A 17,397-nucleotide genomic window follows, 5' to 3' on the forward strand; every position below is an offset into this window, starting at 1 on the left:
GTGCTGGTAGTGCTGGGAACTCCCTGCTACTCCACCAGCCAAAAGCCACCTCATTGGTGATGTGAAATGTTGGTTCCACGTCATTCAGCATATTTTTGCTCACAGCGCAGGCACGGAGTTCCTGGCACTGCCTACGCGGAGGTTTTTTTTACACTCTCCCCACACTGAGGGGACACAGAGCTGGTTGAAAAGTGGGTCGTGGGTCCGTTTTTGAATGGACCACAAGTGCAAATGTGTCAAGTTTGCTATAGAGTGAGTAACTAATAAACTAATAGCTAATATCTACTTGACAGAGACAGCCAACTGGCTCAACGGCATGGCCGAATGCAAGTGTGACACTGAATATATTAAACCATGTGGACCTTGAACTATGACCTAAGAGAAATCTGCACCAGTTGGGGATCACTGCCTTAAACTAAAATATTTTGGGATCCAGGGCTTAGTGTCCAACTTTAACTTGATTCTCCTCTTCCCTTCTCAGACATAAACGAGTGCCAGTCCTCACCCTGTGCCTACGGTGCCACCTGTGTGGATGAGATCAACGGTTTCCGCTGCATCTGTCCGCTTGGTAGAGCAGGAGCCCGATGCCAAGAGTGTAAATACATCTCTGTTCTCTGCTCATTCAAGACATACCCACTCATTTACCCTCTCCATCTCGTTGCTTATGTAGTCAAAGTTTGTAATCATTGTCTCATTGGTGTGGAATTTTAACAACATTGATTCATCCCTTTAGTTATTTGCTGACTTCCTGCCACAAAGGTTCAACGTGTCTCTTTCTGTCTGTCTTTCTGTAGTTATAGGTGTTGGGAAGACTTGCCGCTATGCTGGGCTGCAGTTTCCCCACGGCAGCCGCTGGGAGGAAGAGTGCAACAGCTGCCATTGCATCAATGGAAAAGTGGAATGTACAAAGGTAACATGGCCGATGCCAGCAACTCCTCACTTACAAACAAACACAAACAGCAAGGAATAACAACAACCAGTAACAGTGCTGGGGCAGAGGACCCCAGCTACTGTAACCATAGAGCTCAAACAAATACACAAACTGGCTGGGTTTTGATAAACAGATGGGGAGGTTGCTTGGATTAGTTGTTGGTGTGGGACCCTTATTACCCTCAGGGATCAATGAAGTATCCATCCAACCAATCAACCAACCAACCAGTGTTTAGTCAGTAGGCAATCTGCTTCCTGTTTACACCAGCATGTGCATTCCCAGTGTACCTAAATGGTTATATGATATGCATTTACAGGCTGTTAGTACGGATAGAGATTATTTCTGCTCTCTTTTTTGTCTGTTGTTTGGACAAAACGCAATTTGTAAATTGCAATGGATTTTTTTCTCCATTTTTTGACATTTTTAGAGGCAAAGTTATCAATAAATTAATTGAGAAAAGAGGCTAAAAGGTTAAAACAGTGTTATTTCCAGCTGTAAATCAGATGATAGCTTACATTTTCTGGTTGTAACATGCAGGGTAACACCAGTATAAATGTTTTGTGGGGTTGCATGTAATTATTTTCACTCTTCCACCAGGTGCTGTGTGGTCGTCGTCCCTGCCGGCTCCGTTCTTCAGACCAGGGCCAGAGACAGCAGTCCTGTCCAGGGGGGCAAGAGTGTCTGGAGCACAGCTACCTCACCTGCTTCTCCCCCCCTTGCCATCAGTGGGGGGTTTGCTCCATGGCTGGACCGTCACCTCCACAAACAGCCACCAAGTGCCAGCCAAACACCGGGCATTTGGACAACAGCTGTGGCCGCATAACACTGGTTTTCAACAGAGACAAAGTACCAACAGTGAGTTCTATCTTCGCGTATCATTTTTTAATACATTTTCAAGCAAGTATTTTTTTGTATTGTTGCTGATCTGTGTGTGTGTGTGTGTGTGTGTGTGTGTGTGTGTGTGTGTGTATGCAGGGAACCACAGTGGAGAACATCTGCTATGAGCTGAGGTATCTTCCTGACACCCGAAGCTTGGCAAAAGATCACGCCCTTCTCCTGCTGTGTGACCTCTCTCATTCAAATCAGGATGCTGTAGAGGTGGCCATAGTAAGTGAGCGTTCCAAGGTTGTACGTCATCCTACTCTTGGCTTAGCACACTGTCCACTATGCTTTTACTTTGTAGGAGTATAGTTGACAGTATACTTTGTGCAGTGTTATCAAAACTACCTGATTTAGGCTGAGGAGCACAGTGTTGGAGGTCAGTAGTTCTTATACCCAGGTTGGCTGGCACAGTTTGAGTTGATTGGGACCCAAATATCCAAACAACTAATGCTGCTCTTGTGCTCCCACTTGTGCAAGACAGTCGACTGCACAGCTGTTGACACAACCTGTTGTATTCATTCAGAATTTTTCGCCTAAATTAAGGGTCAGTGTGACACATTTTGTCATTAAAGGAGTGGAATCAAAAGTAAAGTTAAAGGTTTTTATTGATGACCTTTTTATGTAGATAAATAACAGAGCATCCACAGAACTTTTAGAAAGGTGCAGAGTAAAAGTGTCGCTTTTTGTTTTGTCCAAAATGACAAAACATCTGTAAGATGTCTGACATTTGTTTACTGATTCTAACAAGGCTTGTCAGTCAATAATATATCAGTATAGGCATCACATGGCATCTCATCAGTGATCTTTTCTGTTTGTTAGTTTGTTATCGGTTTCTGTTTGGCTATATAGAGTTTGAAGACATGACCTAAGCTCAATCCCTTATTATTATCTCATATACTAACTGTATATTTTATTTTATTAAAATAAAAAGCGTAAAGGAGCTTTAACCTACATTTCAATGCTCAACCATGTGGTAAAATAATAAATAAATGAACCTTGTAAATATTTTTCCCATGTTTTGTCACAACTTGAAGCTTTTTTCCAGCTGTAATGTCTCACTTCCTCCCTGTCTCTGATTCGGTTCTCAGTCTTTCCAGCCAGAGGATCTACCAGACCACAGTCTAATCCAGGCGGCAGCCAGCGCCATAGTGGGCACTTTATCGAAGCGGCACAACAGCACCGTAATGCTGGCAGTCATTGAGGTCAAAGTGGAAACACAGGTCATGCCTCCCTCAGTGGGTGAGTAATAATTAACAAAGGTGTCCCACAAGGGTTTGTTATGGGCCCCATTCAGTTCCTCATATCTGACTTCTCTGTACTTCTACTGATTTTTCCATCCTCTGTTTCCTCCCTCGTACCTCTTGATGTCAACAGATTACCTGGTGCCTCTCCTATGTGTGGTCTTCAGCCTGCTCTGCCTCTTCTGCATCATTGTATGCGTTTGGTGGACGCGCAAACGGAGAAAAGAGCGTGAGAGGAACTCACGATCATCCGCCGCAGACAGCGTGAACAACCAGTGGCAGCCGCTTCGGCTCGTTGTGGGACGTCAGCAACAGCAGCAGCAGCAGCTGAAAGAAAGCAACAGGGACGCCGAGCAGGAGCGCAAAAAGCTCATGGGTCCCTCCTATCGGACGTGTGATGGGGAGGAGGAGGAGGAGGAGGAGGAGGAGGAGACGGAAGGCGAGTTTGAGCTCGAGGAGGAGTGTGGTGGAGCAGAGGCGGGAAAGCAGCCGGTTTATAAGTACTCTAAGACTGCAGTGCAGTCCAGTGGGGGAGTGATCTGTACCATGCACAGCTCCAGCTCACCCCTCAAAGCACCCCACCGGACCCCAGGCTACAGCCCCAAAGACAACCGCTGGAAAAATGTCAGTGCCGTCTTGACTGGTCAAAAAGACCACAGAGACCATTGTGTATAAGAAATTTAAGCAAAGGACTCGCGATGTGGAATCGAGAGAAGCGAGAGAAGCTGCAAGGCAGCGACTATTCTTATTTTTGGACTACTTTTGGGAAGAAAAAAAAGGCTTTGTGTTTTAATAAGCCATTCTTTGCTTTGTTTTCATGTTTTTGTCACTGTCACCTGAAATGATTTTTTGGATTCAGGAGGCTAGAGCACAGTGAACATCCTTTTTTGCTTCTGTTCACTTATTTTTCTTTAATTATGTACAGAAGGAGCTGAAATGTAACAATGTTTCAGGAGGCAAAAGAAGCCCTCTGCGATTTTTGTTTATGGGACTGTACCATTTAAGAAATGATGAATCATTGAAAAGGAGAAAAAAAAAACAACTTGTATAAAGATTTCTTTTTTGTTTACACATGATTATGATTTTGTTAAGTTGTCAGCGGGCTCCTGTTCAGTGTCTGTGGGGGAGGGGGGGCAGATACACACTAAAGGGACAGTAAAGGAGGGAAATGGACTGTTGCAGCCACAGTAACAGAGGAAACCCTCCCTTTGCTCTGTCTCCTTCCGGCTTTGCCCACCAATCCACCTGTGGCCGTCATGCGCCAGCCTTACCAAAACACTTGGCCTGGAGGGGGAGAGGGGACTGAAACCCCAGTGCCTATTATGTGGCCTTCCATTTATTCTTCTCCTGTCTCTCAGTTGTCTTGGCTGAAAGCTCTGTCTGAGGATTTTTTGCAGTATTTGAGTTGGTAGCAAGTGCCTTTCTAAGAGCCGCGTCGGGGGCTCCAAGTCGCGCTGCCCAGTTTGACCTCCTTGTTCTCAAAGGGATATAAGTGTACATCGAGAGAGTTCAATTTCACAGCAACGCCATTCAAGGTATTTGATCAAAACAGAAATGAATACTCTGTACATATGTGTAAATACTAAAGGAGTCGCTGTGTATATTTGAAATAAGTAACTTAAAGACAAGTCACACATTTTTATTATTATTATTGTTATTATTATTATTGTTATGATTAATATTATTTTTATTTTTTTTACAACGCCATTCCTTTTATTTATGCCAGTCAAAATAGGCACGTTTTATAACACTTCATATCCAGAGTCCCACAGTTATGAACCTTTACAATGAGGTACCACCAATGAAGGAATTTCTGAGGGGTTTATAAATGGTTTGTCATGAGAATTTCTTTTTTTGTGACCAGCTGTTATATACACAGTTGTGGCTATGTCTTTAGTGCTTTTAAGTTAGTAAATCAGTGATGCTTTTCAGCTTCAAGATGATACCCTCTCCATAAAATAACTGGCCGAAAGATTGGTAATTACATTTACAAATTTTGATGATAAGACGCAGCGTTTTACCTGGCGATACGTGGTCCAACATTACTAGATCTGGTCACAATCTTCAGCTTCTTGTTTGCCGTAATTCTACCAGCATTACAAAATTAAACTTCATGTCTTAATGCTGTGTTCACATGCAATCAGGCAGATGGTAGACAGCAAACTGGGTATCATTTAAATGGAGGAGAGCAGTGCGGTAAAACTGGATGAAACCGGCAGCAATAACAGTAGACAGTGCTGCCATTTAAAAGTTAAAATATTTCAACTTTTTGCCATCCTCTGCTACGGGATTTACAGCCTAATCCCACAAAGATCCTTTACACAAGGCTAAAACATGAGCAATCTGGACAATTACTGGACATTACCAGGAAAATTACACCAAAATATAAATGCTAAATTATTTTATTTAATATATTTTATTCAGTTCTTTGTAAACAATATGCCAACATCATATTGTCATGCATGTTTTGTTTTACCGTCCTGCCATTACTTTGGTCTGTTTGTTTTTCCCATGCCGTTCAGAAGGTGTCATCCGTCTGCATGATTGCATGTGAACGCAGCATTAGTGTACAGTAGTTTGACAGCACAAATTATGGCCTGGATAGTTTTTGGATGCAGATAAATTCCCATAAATCTTCTCTATTGAAGGGAACCTGTATTCGTATAAGGAAGATGTATACACGATTAATGTGTTCTCATAATTGTGTTGCAAAATAGATTTTTAACTTGGTCATATTTAAAGGGGAAGTCAAAAATGTATCAAAAAACTGCTGCTGCTGCTGTTCCAAGCAGGTTGTCCTTGTAGCCACTCCTTAATCAGTGATGTCACAGAAGGTATTCTCCTGATGGCTGATGGACAACACCTGTTGCGACATCAGTGAAAGGGGTGCGGCTAGCATTGCAACCTTTAAGGCTCTAGTCATTTATAACCTGCTCTCTATTAGAGGTATCACTGATTTTGGTTGTTTCATCAGGATTTTGTTAAATAATAAATTCAGTAGCTTTTTGGCAGGCGGCGTTGCAAAGCTGCCAACGTTACAGCCTTAATAAAGTTCTCAAACCATTTCTAAACCCATCACAAACCCTTTTCTTTCAGGTGCCTTAGTGTAATGCACTATTTGTGTATCAATGGTCATCTTTTTATGTTGTTGGTTTGTTTTCACTATTAAGGAAAATAACTCTTTAAAAACATTGTGTGGTGTATAGTGGCGTGTTTTATTCGCCTGAGTAAAGTGCTCTCCTTGTCTCGCTTTGCTGTCATGGAGATTTCTGGAATAAAACACTTGGAGGATTTAAAAAAAAAAAAAAACAGTCCACCATGACTCTGTTAAGTGTCACGAATGTGGACGTCAGTAGGTCAAATGTGGACATCATGCATTAAGCTTCATGTTTGGTTTAAAAGCTTTAATGAAGGGAACAATATTTGCAGATGTTTTTGCTACCATGCAGATGTGTGTTTTTTTTTTTAAGTAACCAACTCAGTTCAAAATGACCCCTTTTTCATATCATGTCATTGTCTCAAAAACGACATCGCATTTTCTGTAAATGGGACACAGCAAAATAAAGAATTAAAGATGCATCACTGCTGGTGTTAAAAGCTGAATATGCATATTGTATACATTTTATTCTACAAGGGACATAAGTTGATTTTATACAAAGGTCTCCATTCTTTTAGTAGATGTTTCATTGTTCAAAATAATCAAACCAGTTATTTATTAAAGCAGTTTTGACACATCTTGGTCACGCTTGTAATATTTGGTTTGCCTACAGTAGCCTACACAACATTGGAAACACACTCACTGGTGTGTCGGGCACCCATACACAAAAACATGTTGACGCTGTGAGTGGAATTCACAAAACACCTTGAACTAAAGATCCACTTACTTGTGCTGGAACTTCCGACCATATCAGACGACCTTCATTAGTAGATGGGGTTTGCTTAGTTGTCATTGTATTGTACATGTTCACGACATTTAGGAGCTTTCATTAATGGTAAACGCTTGACAGTTAAGTCTTGACATTGGAAACAGTAGTTGACAAAACAAAACTTGCCTCAAGGTCTGTTTGCTTAATATTAAGGCCCAGACACATCGGAGAACTAGTGGCGAAGAAGGGCAACTGTTGCATTGCCTCACATTGCCTGTGTCATGGCCTAGGAGTTGTACATTAACACACTGCAAAGAATACAGCCAATAACCTACTACCATGTATATACTGTCCCTGCATAACAGGAAATAACTTTCTATAGCAGCAGGCGGCATTAGTCTGTATTCAGCATTCAAAAAGAGAAACTAAAGACAGACAAGACAAATTTAAGACACAAGTTAGCAGGTTAGCACATAAGAACAAATGATATTTACAGTGTACTAGCAAACAACACAAACCACTACAAAACATTTCTGTGAAAGAGCTCAATGGCTCTAAACTTAGTCTTACCTAATATAACAAATTTGTTTGATTTCACATTCTCTTGACTTAAGTCTTTTGTTTACTTTCCTCACTTCTGTTTCTCTTCTCATACACTGAGCTGCCAGTCACAGTTATTTCATTCATTGACGAGCTCTTCCTTCTCCGATGCCAATCTAACATGCTGAATGAGCCAACTAACAGCCAACAAGGGCTGACTAGTGGCAACAGTGCGAGACACGTCATAAAAACTAGGGCGACACACACTCACCAATGGCCAACCATTGGCTTGGTGTCAGGGCCCTAAAGAATATTCAATACACATCAGGTGCTAAGAATGCACTGTTTAATCCATTATCCTCTTTTAGAAGTAGAAACCTAATATAAGAGGTTGCTCATAGTGAAGAACCCACAGAGAATTATTACCTGACTCTGCAGCTCTAGCATTTTAATGTCTGTCAGCTCATTGTTTTGGTTTTAATGCCCACAACTTCAGTGATTTGATTCACTCTCACCACTCTCATGAACCACGTTTCCAGTTGCTCCAGGTTGAAGTTTTCATGATAAAGGCTGAGATAAACCCACTGTACACTACTTGACCAACACCAAACGCCAGGCAATCTGCCAACTTCGACACCAACAAAATTAACGACTAGCATTTTGTAGTGAAAGAGCCACATATTTCCCTCAGGAGTTAGTGAGGATCAAAAACCGAGCTAAAATCAGAGAGAATATTGGGTATATTGGACTTTCATCCATCAGGGAGCAAGAAACACAAATCAACTGCAAACTGCAAATGAATGCTAATGTGGATCCGTGTCTGCTGAATGTGTATGGAGGCAACTGCTTGATAACATATTTGCCACAACAATTAACTAAAAGGTCAGTTAATCCTGCTTTTACTGCTACTGAGATCACATTTCTAAATTCGCCTACTCTTTGGTGTTGTGTAAACAAAAATGTTTACCAATCCTTCAGAGGTTCACTTGATCCCAATGACAAATGACTATTTCTTCAGTAGAAAGTAGTTCCAGTGAAAGCAGTGCACAGTGAACTTTGGTGCTATCTAGCGTACCAACCTGCGTTTCCGTTCAAGTGTTGACGGGAACCACTATAATCAGGGATGTGTCATCGATGGAGGGCATTGCACAACTCACAACTAAAGTAATCATTAGTAGGAAATTGGCAAGCCAACTAGTGACGATTAAAAAACAACAACAGAAGACGAATACATGTAAGAACCCGTTCTCTCTTTCCAACCCGTAGAGTATGACACGCACTGATGTCGTCTAGCTTTGCACTTGAAGTCCAGGAAAACCTGCGTTTTTTTGGTTCAAGCTGAGAGACAACTTTTTCGGCTCCAAACCAATTCATTACTCTCTGAACAGCTCAAAATTAGGCGCCAGAACCAGAATGAAAGCCATTCCATGTTGGTGGGAAAAAGGTGTCAGTGGACAAATGTCAGTTTAGCTCTGATCAGCTTAATAGCGCCATTGCAAAAGTGTTTATTATGTTGCCTCCTGACTAAACAGTTTTCTATGTATCTACACATCGAATCACCTCAAGACTATCTCTCAGCCTTCTAACTGTTGCCACTCGCACAAGAATAGCCTCCTTCTGAAACCCTGCAGTCCTTGCCCTTGCCCTCGTCTGTGTGGGCTGAGGACGATCGATCGATCCAATAACCTCACCAGCCTCCCCGCCATCCTGCCATCACTCTCACTCCCACCACACCAATAGAACCTCATCTCCTGTTCTGGGCCGATCTGGTCTCCACCAATGAGAGGCTGGCGTGATCATCCTGGCCACATAAAGATGTGAATGTTTCATGAGTAATATTATGATGTTGAGCGGAGTGGTGGTGGGGTGGGACACTTTTCCTCCTGGCTCCCATGGGTGCTCCTGGCTGGCGCTAATAGGACTATCCCTTGTCGGAAAGGCCGGATCGACTTACACAGCTTTGTCGAAGTGATGGAGTCCCAGAGGGAGAGGGGAAGGAGCTGATGATGTTTGTGGATATATTAATATACGGATGACTGTAAATTCACTTTAAGGAGGGCTTGGTCCTGTCGTCCGACCATCACCTGATTCTATAAAGGGATATTAATGACGGTGATATCAGAATATTATGTTTTGTTTCCGCAGAAATTTGTCATGTCTGGACTTCTTATTAATGCTTTCATTTCCTGTCTATTTGCAGTGATAATATTGACTCAGCAGCATTTATTGGTAAGTTCTGCTCATGTGATTTAACTGGTCATCACATCACACCACCAAATGTAAGAATATAGTGCTGGGAAATCCACTTAAAAAGTGCTTCTCCTAATTCTGATCATTTATTCTGATGCCAGTTAATGTAACTATATGGCCAAAGTTTTGTGCACTGTTGTTCTAGAACTGTTTTTTCAAGGACACTTAGTTGTAATGAAGGAAAAACCTAAGAGAATACTCCATCAATTCTCCTGTAACTCTGATAGACTCACAAAGGACAGTAAAAAGGTCAGGATTGATGCAGCAGAGCCCAAAATGTCTGTTTCCCCCCTGCAAACTCCTCTTCCTTGAGAAAACCCACATTACCCACAATGCAATTTGAACAACAACAATCAATAACTACAAAAATTACCCTGCTTTCATGTGGTGTCGGAATAAATCGGAAAAATGAGCTCCACACTGGAAAAATATGACATGAATGCCCTGCCCCCCCAAATCAATGACTTGGAAAGTCCGTGAAAATTTTGGACGTTACTTACGCAGAAACATGTCGGGTATAAATAAATGTTCAGTTGAAAGTCATAAACATTTTATCACTGCATGTAAATTTTTTGCTCGCATGTAATCTGTAATGACCTAGTGACCTAGATAACTTTTAATCAGCATCAGTCAGGTAAAGCAATATTTTTGTAGTTTTAGGGGATGTAATGGTGCAGCAACAAGTTTGGGACAAAATTGCTTTGTAATCCATTCATCTATTCATCCATCCATTATCTGCAGGGGCAGCAGGCCGAGCAAAGCACCCCAGACGTTCTTCACCCCAGCAACGTTTTACAGCTCCTCCTGGGGGAACCCAAGGCATTCCCAGGCCAGACGAGATATATAATCCCTACAGTGTGGTCTGGGTCTGCCCCGGGGCCTCCTCCCAGTGGGACGTTCCCAAAACACCTCTAACGGGAGGCGCCCAGGAGGCATCCTGATCAGATGCCCGAACCACCTCAACTGACCCTTTGGGATGCAAAGGAGCAGCGGCTCTACTCCGGGCTCCCTTTGGATGTCCGAGCTCCTCACTTTATCTCTAAGGCTGAGCCCAGCCTTCCCACGGCGGAAACTAATTTCGGCTGCTTGTTTTCGCAATCTCATTCTTTCGGTCACTAACCAGAGCTCATGACCATATGTGAGGGTTCGGGACAAAGTTTTGGACCAGTAAATCGAAAGTTCCGCCTTTGCCTTCCTCTTCACCACGACAGTCCGGTACAGTGCCCACATCACTGCAGGAGCCGCACCAAACCACTGATCCATCTTACGCTCCATTCTACCCTCACTCATGAACAAGACCCAGAGATACTTGATCTCCCTCGCTTGAGGCAGTGACTCTCCCAACCCAGAGGCAGCCATCCATCAGTTTGGCCTCAGATTTGGTGGTGCTGACTCTCATTCCAGTTGCTTCAAACCCTGCTGCAAACCACCCAAGTGCATGCTGGAGGTCATGGTGTGATGAAGCCAACAGAACCTTTGCCAAACCTTTAAACTGTTGTCTAAACACTCTGAGCATTACATTTCAACACATCTTCTTTGAAGCATTCATGTTGTTTCCACTTTATGACTTACAGCTCATGAGCATGACAAAGTTGGAAGAACGACTTCCCATCATGGGAAATGGGATCATCTGAGGAGCATGTGGATGCAGCATTAATAACAGTGGATCTGTTTTCTGTGGTTACTCCAGTTTCCTTGCACAGTCTAAAAACTTGAAACTATGTGAACCTGAAAATAACTTATTTGCAGTCAAGTCAAGACCATTTTATTGATATAGCCTAAAGCCAATTTTTTTTTAGATTTTCTATTTAACCTTTATTTGACCAGAAAGTCCCTGAAGTTTTTATTCCTCTTTTATGTCTAATAATTAAATATTAAACGGTTCATTTGCAGGACATTGCTTGGTACAAGGTAGATATGTGATGCCAAGTTGCCTCAGTACCCCCCACCACCACCACGCTGATCCCAGACTGCATCAGTAAACTGACACCAGATTCCAAAAGTGGCTCCTCACAACAGCCAAGGACATCTCGGTACGCTGCATTTGTAAACACGTAGTACTACACTGAGCTCAAAATGGCTGAAAGCATTCACGAGCAGAGGAAACAGCCAAAATGTGGAGGACATGCCTGCTCCAATTATTTTACTGTTTTAAAGCGGAGGAGATTGCAAAGTCTCTTCTTTGTACACATGCACCTTCTGTACACGCAGGCAGACTGCAGCACACTGACTGACTGGGAGAGGGTATTTTGTGTCCCTGTCGCTGCTCTGTACATCTGTTGATGTGGGTCTTTGGGACCATCTGACAGTGGAAGCAGCTGGGTGACAGGATTTTAGGCTAAGCCCTCCGTCGCTTTAAACACAGACACACACACACACACACACACACACAGAGTCACAAACCAAACATGGCCCATCAAGCGGGCACGTGCTGGTGGGCAGCTGGCTGCAGCTGGCACTGTGGGCTGACTGAGGCAGGGAAACAAATCACAGTGTTCTGTCTGTGTCTGTGTGTTTGTTGGCTGGCACTGCAGGTCTGCCTTGCCACTGCAGTAACCCTCACACGTACCCTCTGCACCAGGAGGTGGTGGGGGGAGCACCAGTTTGGCAGAGGGGAGGGGGGAGAGCAACTGGGAATCTTACACTGCCATAGCAGCTTTCCTGGGACAACTGTTCAGTGTGTGTATTTGTGTGTGTGTGTGCATGTCTCTGTGTGTGTCCTAATAAATGTGTTGAGAGGAAACTACGATAATTTTTGTGGGTAAACTTGGCAGTTTCACCAAGAGAAGCAACAGAATACTGGGAGGCATACATGAATTTGGATTAAAATAAAGGGGGCTGGGGGGACAAAGCCCTGTATGATAAATAATCAGTTATGAAAGTCAACAATTTGAACAAGAAATTATTGTATTTCATTTATTGCTGCAGGTAACATTTGGAAAATAGTCAGGTGACATCATGTTCAATGGAAAAATGTTAAAACAGGGATGCAACTACTGATTATATCTTTATTGATAAATCTACATACTCAATTAACTGATTAATCATTTGGTGTTTAAAATGTAAGCAAATAGTGAAAAATTACATATCCCAATTTACCAGAGCAGGACTGGAGCCATATGTTGTAAACAGGGAGCAGGATGATCATCATCCCGTAGAGCCAACACCCTATTTTATATCTACTTGCTCTCTGAAGGTCTTCATCATTCTGAAACCAAAACACAACAAATGTTGAGGAGGACTCTTCACTCTTGCCACCTTAAAAGAGGCAACATTTTTTCTGGGCAGCATGATGGTGAAGTGGTTAGCATTGTCGCCTCACAACAAGAGGGTTCCTGGTTCAAAAGTGGGGTGAAGGGTTTGAACCTTGGGTGGGGGAGCCCCACTGAGTGGCGTTGGCATGTTCTCCCTGTGTCTCGGCATGGGTTTTCTCCAGGTTCTCAGGCTAGGTTAATTGGTGACTCCAAATTGCCCATAGATGTGAACGTGACTGTAAATGGTTGTCTGTCTCTAAGCGATAAGGCCCGTTTCCACTGAAGAAGTTCCTGGTAGTACTTGGGGGGCAGGAACTTTACAGGAACGTCCTCTCGCTCGGCCCTCTCAACCGCCGTGTCTCCACTGTGCGGCGGAGTAGGAGGAAGGTTCCTGTAAAGTTCCCGGGCTCTGGATGTGACATAATCGTTGCGCGACAAAGAAGAACAACAACAAAGAACAAGAAGCAGAAGTACGAAGCAGAAGTAAGAAGAAGAAAGTAGACATAAGAAAGACGATAATCAACATGGAAGGAGCTGAGGTGGTTGCTGGGTTTCTGGCGTGTCTCTTCGTCGGTGGAAACTATGAATGAGCTAACCCTCGTCTGCTGAGTTTTAAAAATGTCGGCTATTTTGTCGCTTTCTGTTGACGTCATATCCCGCCTTGAGTGTATCCAATCAGCACCAAGTAAACCCCAAGCCCCAGCCAGGAGTTTTTCGGGGCTGTTTTGAGTACCTACCCCCAGGCAGGGACTTGTTTAGCCCCTGTAAAAGTTCCAGAACTCTGTCTTTTGGGGGTGGTTCCTGCGGTGGAGACACGCACCAACGGCCCCGGCCCCGTAAAATTACCCTGAAGTTCCTGCGGTGGAAACGGGCCTATAGTCTGGCGACCTGTCCAGGGTGTACCCTGCCTCTTGCCCAGCATCAGCTGGGATAGGCTGATCGCGGCCCCCCTGTGATCCCCAACAGGATAAGCGGTTACAGAAAAAGAATGAATGAATAACATAGGTAGGGTATTAATTCACCATCAACACCATTACCAATCTTGAAATCTATTTTAAGCCTAAATGAATGACACCTGAAACACCTGTCTGCTGTTTATTGGCTGATTCTGAGGCTGATGAACCACTTTCTGTGGATGGAGGCTGAGGTCAACTCTTCAGGAAGAACTTCCTTATGTCAGTTGTCCTTGAGATAACTAGCTAGATAGCAAGTTAGCTCACTGAGGTGGCACAGCTGAATTAAACACACTCAAGACAACAACCCCCCAGGGCAGATCTATAGATGGTGATATTTCCCCAAGGGCTGGGCAATCAACCAGGTCTAACTCTGACGTCATCGAAATCTGGTGCTTGGGCAGTGATATGTGGCGTCAGACACTGAAGAAAAAGTCGTCCTTTAACGTCGGCATGATACGCAGCCAGTTGCCATTATAGTTTAACAGCACTTGGCGGTGTCAGGGGGACAAGAACAAGAATTAAGGCAACGGAAGTCCAACAAACATTGTCCATCATCCTTCCATGACAAGGTCGGAGTGAGAATGTGTTGGGGCAGTATATCAATATCATATCAATATTGTGATATGTGACTAGATATTGTGTTAGATTCTGTCTTTTCCTAGTTTTAGAGTCTGCTTTACAGTGAAATTATGTAATTTTCTGAGCTTACCAGATTTTTTTAGCTGTTCTATTTACCCACTTAGCCATCCACATTACTGATGATTGATGTTTGGTTGATCGGCTAATCAATTAACTGGCCAATAGTTTTAGCTCTAAGTGGCAACATGCAAAGGCTGCCTATGTTTAGGGTTAGTTTAATACCAATCATCAAAACAGTGCTTACTCTATTATCTGTTTTTTGGGGCTTTGCGTTCCCTAATTTTGTCAGTCTTCAAAAACCATATGAAATTAATACTCTTCACTCCTCTATTGCTTGTATGAGACCTCAGTGCCATCCCAATAACAAAAAATTAAATATCTTTCTTGAAGTTTTACCATAAACACTGAGAATATCACTGGTGTTTAGTAGGGGCTACATGGGTTTAGACAAATAATACCAAAGACTCATTATCTGAAAGGGAAAGATTGATCTTAAAAATGCTACAAATGTTGTAATGCTGTTATGGACTGGCCTTTTTTCCCCTCCCTGCTGTAACACAGGGAGTTCACACCATGTAGGTCATTCAAAACACACATGTTGGATTTTGTAGGGCAGAAGGAAAAGTCAGAGGTCACAGGGGGGGTAAACAAACTGTGAATCTGCATCTATTTCCCTACCTCAACTACGAGTGCATGTACACACATACACATGTATCTCACACACATGCATAAATATTCATGCAGTGGCATGATGATACCCATGTGAACTTATTGGTCATTTGGATATCTCTCGTAAGAATCTGGCCTTGAGCAGCTGGTGGTTGGAAAACAAAGCTCGGCCTCTTGTCTCCTGCACATACAGTACAGGCCAAAAGTTTGGACACACCTTCTCATTCAATGCGTTTTCTTTATTTTCATGACTATTTACATTGTAGATTCTCACTGAAGGCATCAAAACTATGAATGAACACATGTGGAGTTATGTACTTAACAAAAAAAGGGGAAATAACTGAAAACATGTTTTATATTCTAGTTTCTTCAAAATAGCCACCCTTTGCTCTGATTACTGCTTTGCACACTCTTGGCATTCTCTCCATGAGCTTCAAGAGGTAGTCACCTGAAATGGTTTCCACTTCACAGGTGTGCCTTATCAGGGTTAATTAGTGGAATTTCTTGCTTTATCAATGGGGTTGGGACCATCAGTTGTGTTGTGCAGAAGTCAGGTTAATACACAGCCGACAGCCCTATTGGACAACTGTTAAAATTCATATTATGGCAAGAACCAATCAGCTAACTAAAGAAAAACGAGTGGCCATCATTACTTTAAGAAATGAAGGTCAGTCAGTCCGGAAAATTGCAAAAACTTTAAATGTGTCCCCAAGTGGAGTTGCAAAAACCATCAAGCGCTACAACGAAACTGGCACACGTGAGGACCGACCCAGGAAAGGAAGACCAAGAGTCACCTCTGCTTCTGAGGATAAGTTCATCCGAGTCACCAGCCTCAGAAATGGCAAGTTAACAGCAGCTCAGATCAGAGACCAGATGAATGCCACACAGAGTTCTAGCAGCAGACCCATCTCTAGAACAACTGTTAAAAGGAGACTGCGCCAATCAGGCCTTCATGGTCAAATAGCTGCTAGGAAACCACTGCTAAGGAGAGGCAACAAGCAGAAGAGATTTGTTTGGGTCAAGAAACACAAGGAATGGACATTAGACCAGTGGAAATCTGTGCTTTGGTCTGATGAGTCCAAATTTGAGATCTTTGGTTCCAACCGCCGTGTCTTTGTGAGACGCAGAAAAGGTGAACGGATGGATTCCACATGCCTGGTTCCCACTGTGAAGCATGGAGGAGGAGGTGTGATGGTGTGGGGGTGTTTTGCTGGTGACACTGTTGGGGATTTATTCAAAACTGAAGGCACACTGAACCAGCATGGCTACCACAGCATCCTGCAGCGACATGCCATCCCATCCGGTTTGCGTTTAGTTGGACGATCATTTATTTTTCAACAGGACAATGACCCCAAACACACCTCCAGGCTGTGTAAGGGCTATTTGACCAAGAAGGAGAGTGATGGAGTGCTGCGGCAGATGACCTGGCCTCCACAGTCACCGGACCTGAACCCAATCCAGATGGTTTGGGGTGAGCTGGACCGCAGAGTGAAGGCAAAGGGACCAACAAGTGCTAAACACCTCTGGGAACTCCTTCAAGACTGTTGGAAAACCATTTCAGGTGACTACCTCTTGAAGCTCATGGAGAGAATGCCAAGAGTGTGCAAAGCAGTAATCAGAGCAAAGGGTGGCTATTTTGAAGAAACTAGTATATAAAACATGTTTTCAGTTATTTCCCCTTTTGTTGTTAAGTACATAACTCCACGTGTTCATTCATAGTTTTGATGCCTTCAGTGAGAATCTACAATGTAAATAGTCATGAAAATAAAGAAAACGCATTGAATGAGAAGGTGTGTCCAAACTTTTGGCCTGTACTGTATATATAACACACACATACAGTCGGCTGTAGGCTGTGTTTACATAAACAGACAGATGGAAAATATGGTGAGCTCGATACTGTGCTTTTTTGAGAATTCACGGTGTTTCCTTCCCGTGTTTCCCTCCACATATTCCATGCATGTCTGTTTGTACACACTCAAGTGACAGTGTGCAGTGCAACACAACACCCTGTACAGCGATATGCAAGGTCAATTTGCACCTCTCCCAGCATGAGTGACACCAGGGAGTGTAAAACACCCTCAGGAGCTACTCTGAAGCAGGTTACAGAATGTACAGTACAACCAAATTAAAAGCTACTGAATATACGCAGAGATACACTGTTCTCTGTGT

At 43.1% G+C, this 17,397-nt stretch overlaps 1 protein-coding gene across 2 annotated transcripts in view; it reads left to right on the forward strand.

Moving 5' to 3' along the window:
- The window catches only part of jag2b (jagged canonical Notch ligand 2b), a 65,913-nt gene extending 61,820 nt beyond the window's left edge, over nucleotides 1–4,093 (forward strand). The window contains exons 21-26 of one of the 2 annotated variants that reach the window (XM_033648930.2): nucleotides 482–595; nucleotides 795–910; nucleotides 1,529–1,786; nucleotides 1,907–2,038; nucleotides 2,902–3,052; nucleotides 3,188–4,093. In XM_033648930.2, coding sequence (XP_033504821.2) covers nucleotides 482–595; nucleotides 795–910; nucleotides 1,529–1,786; nucleotides 1,907–2,038; nucleotides 2,902–3,052; nucleotides 3,188–3,729 — 1,313 coding nt within the window. In that variant the 3' untranslated portion in view covers nucleotides 3,730–4,093. The remainder of the gene's footprint in view (nucleotides 1–481; nucleotides 596–794; nucleotides 911–1,528; nucleotides 1,787–1,906; nucleotides 2,039–2,901; nucleotides 3,053–3,187) is intronic. The other variant, XM_033648931.2, reaches the window with a different exon arrangement.
- Nucleotides 4,094–17,397: the final 13,304 nt, after the last annotated feature.

This window comes from Epinephelus lanceolatus, chromosome 13, assembly GCF_041903045.1.
Source record: "Epinephelus lanceolatus isolate andai-2023 chromosome 13, ASM4190304v1, whole genome shotgun sequence".
Taxonomy (NCBI): domain Eukaryota; kingdom Metazoa; phylum Chordata; class Actinopteri; order Perciformes; family Serranidae; genus Epinephelus; species Epinephelus lanceolatus.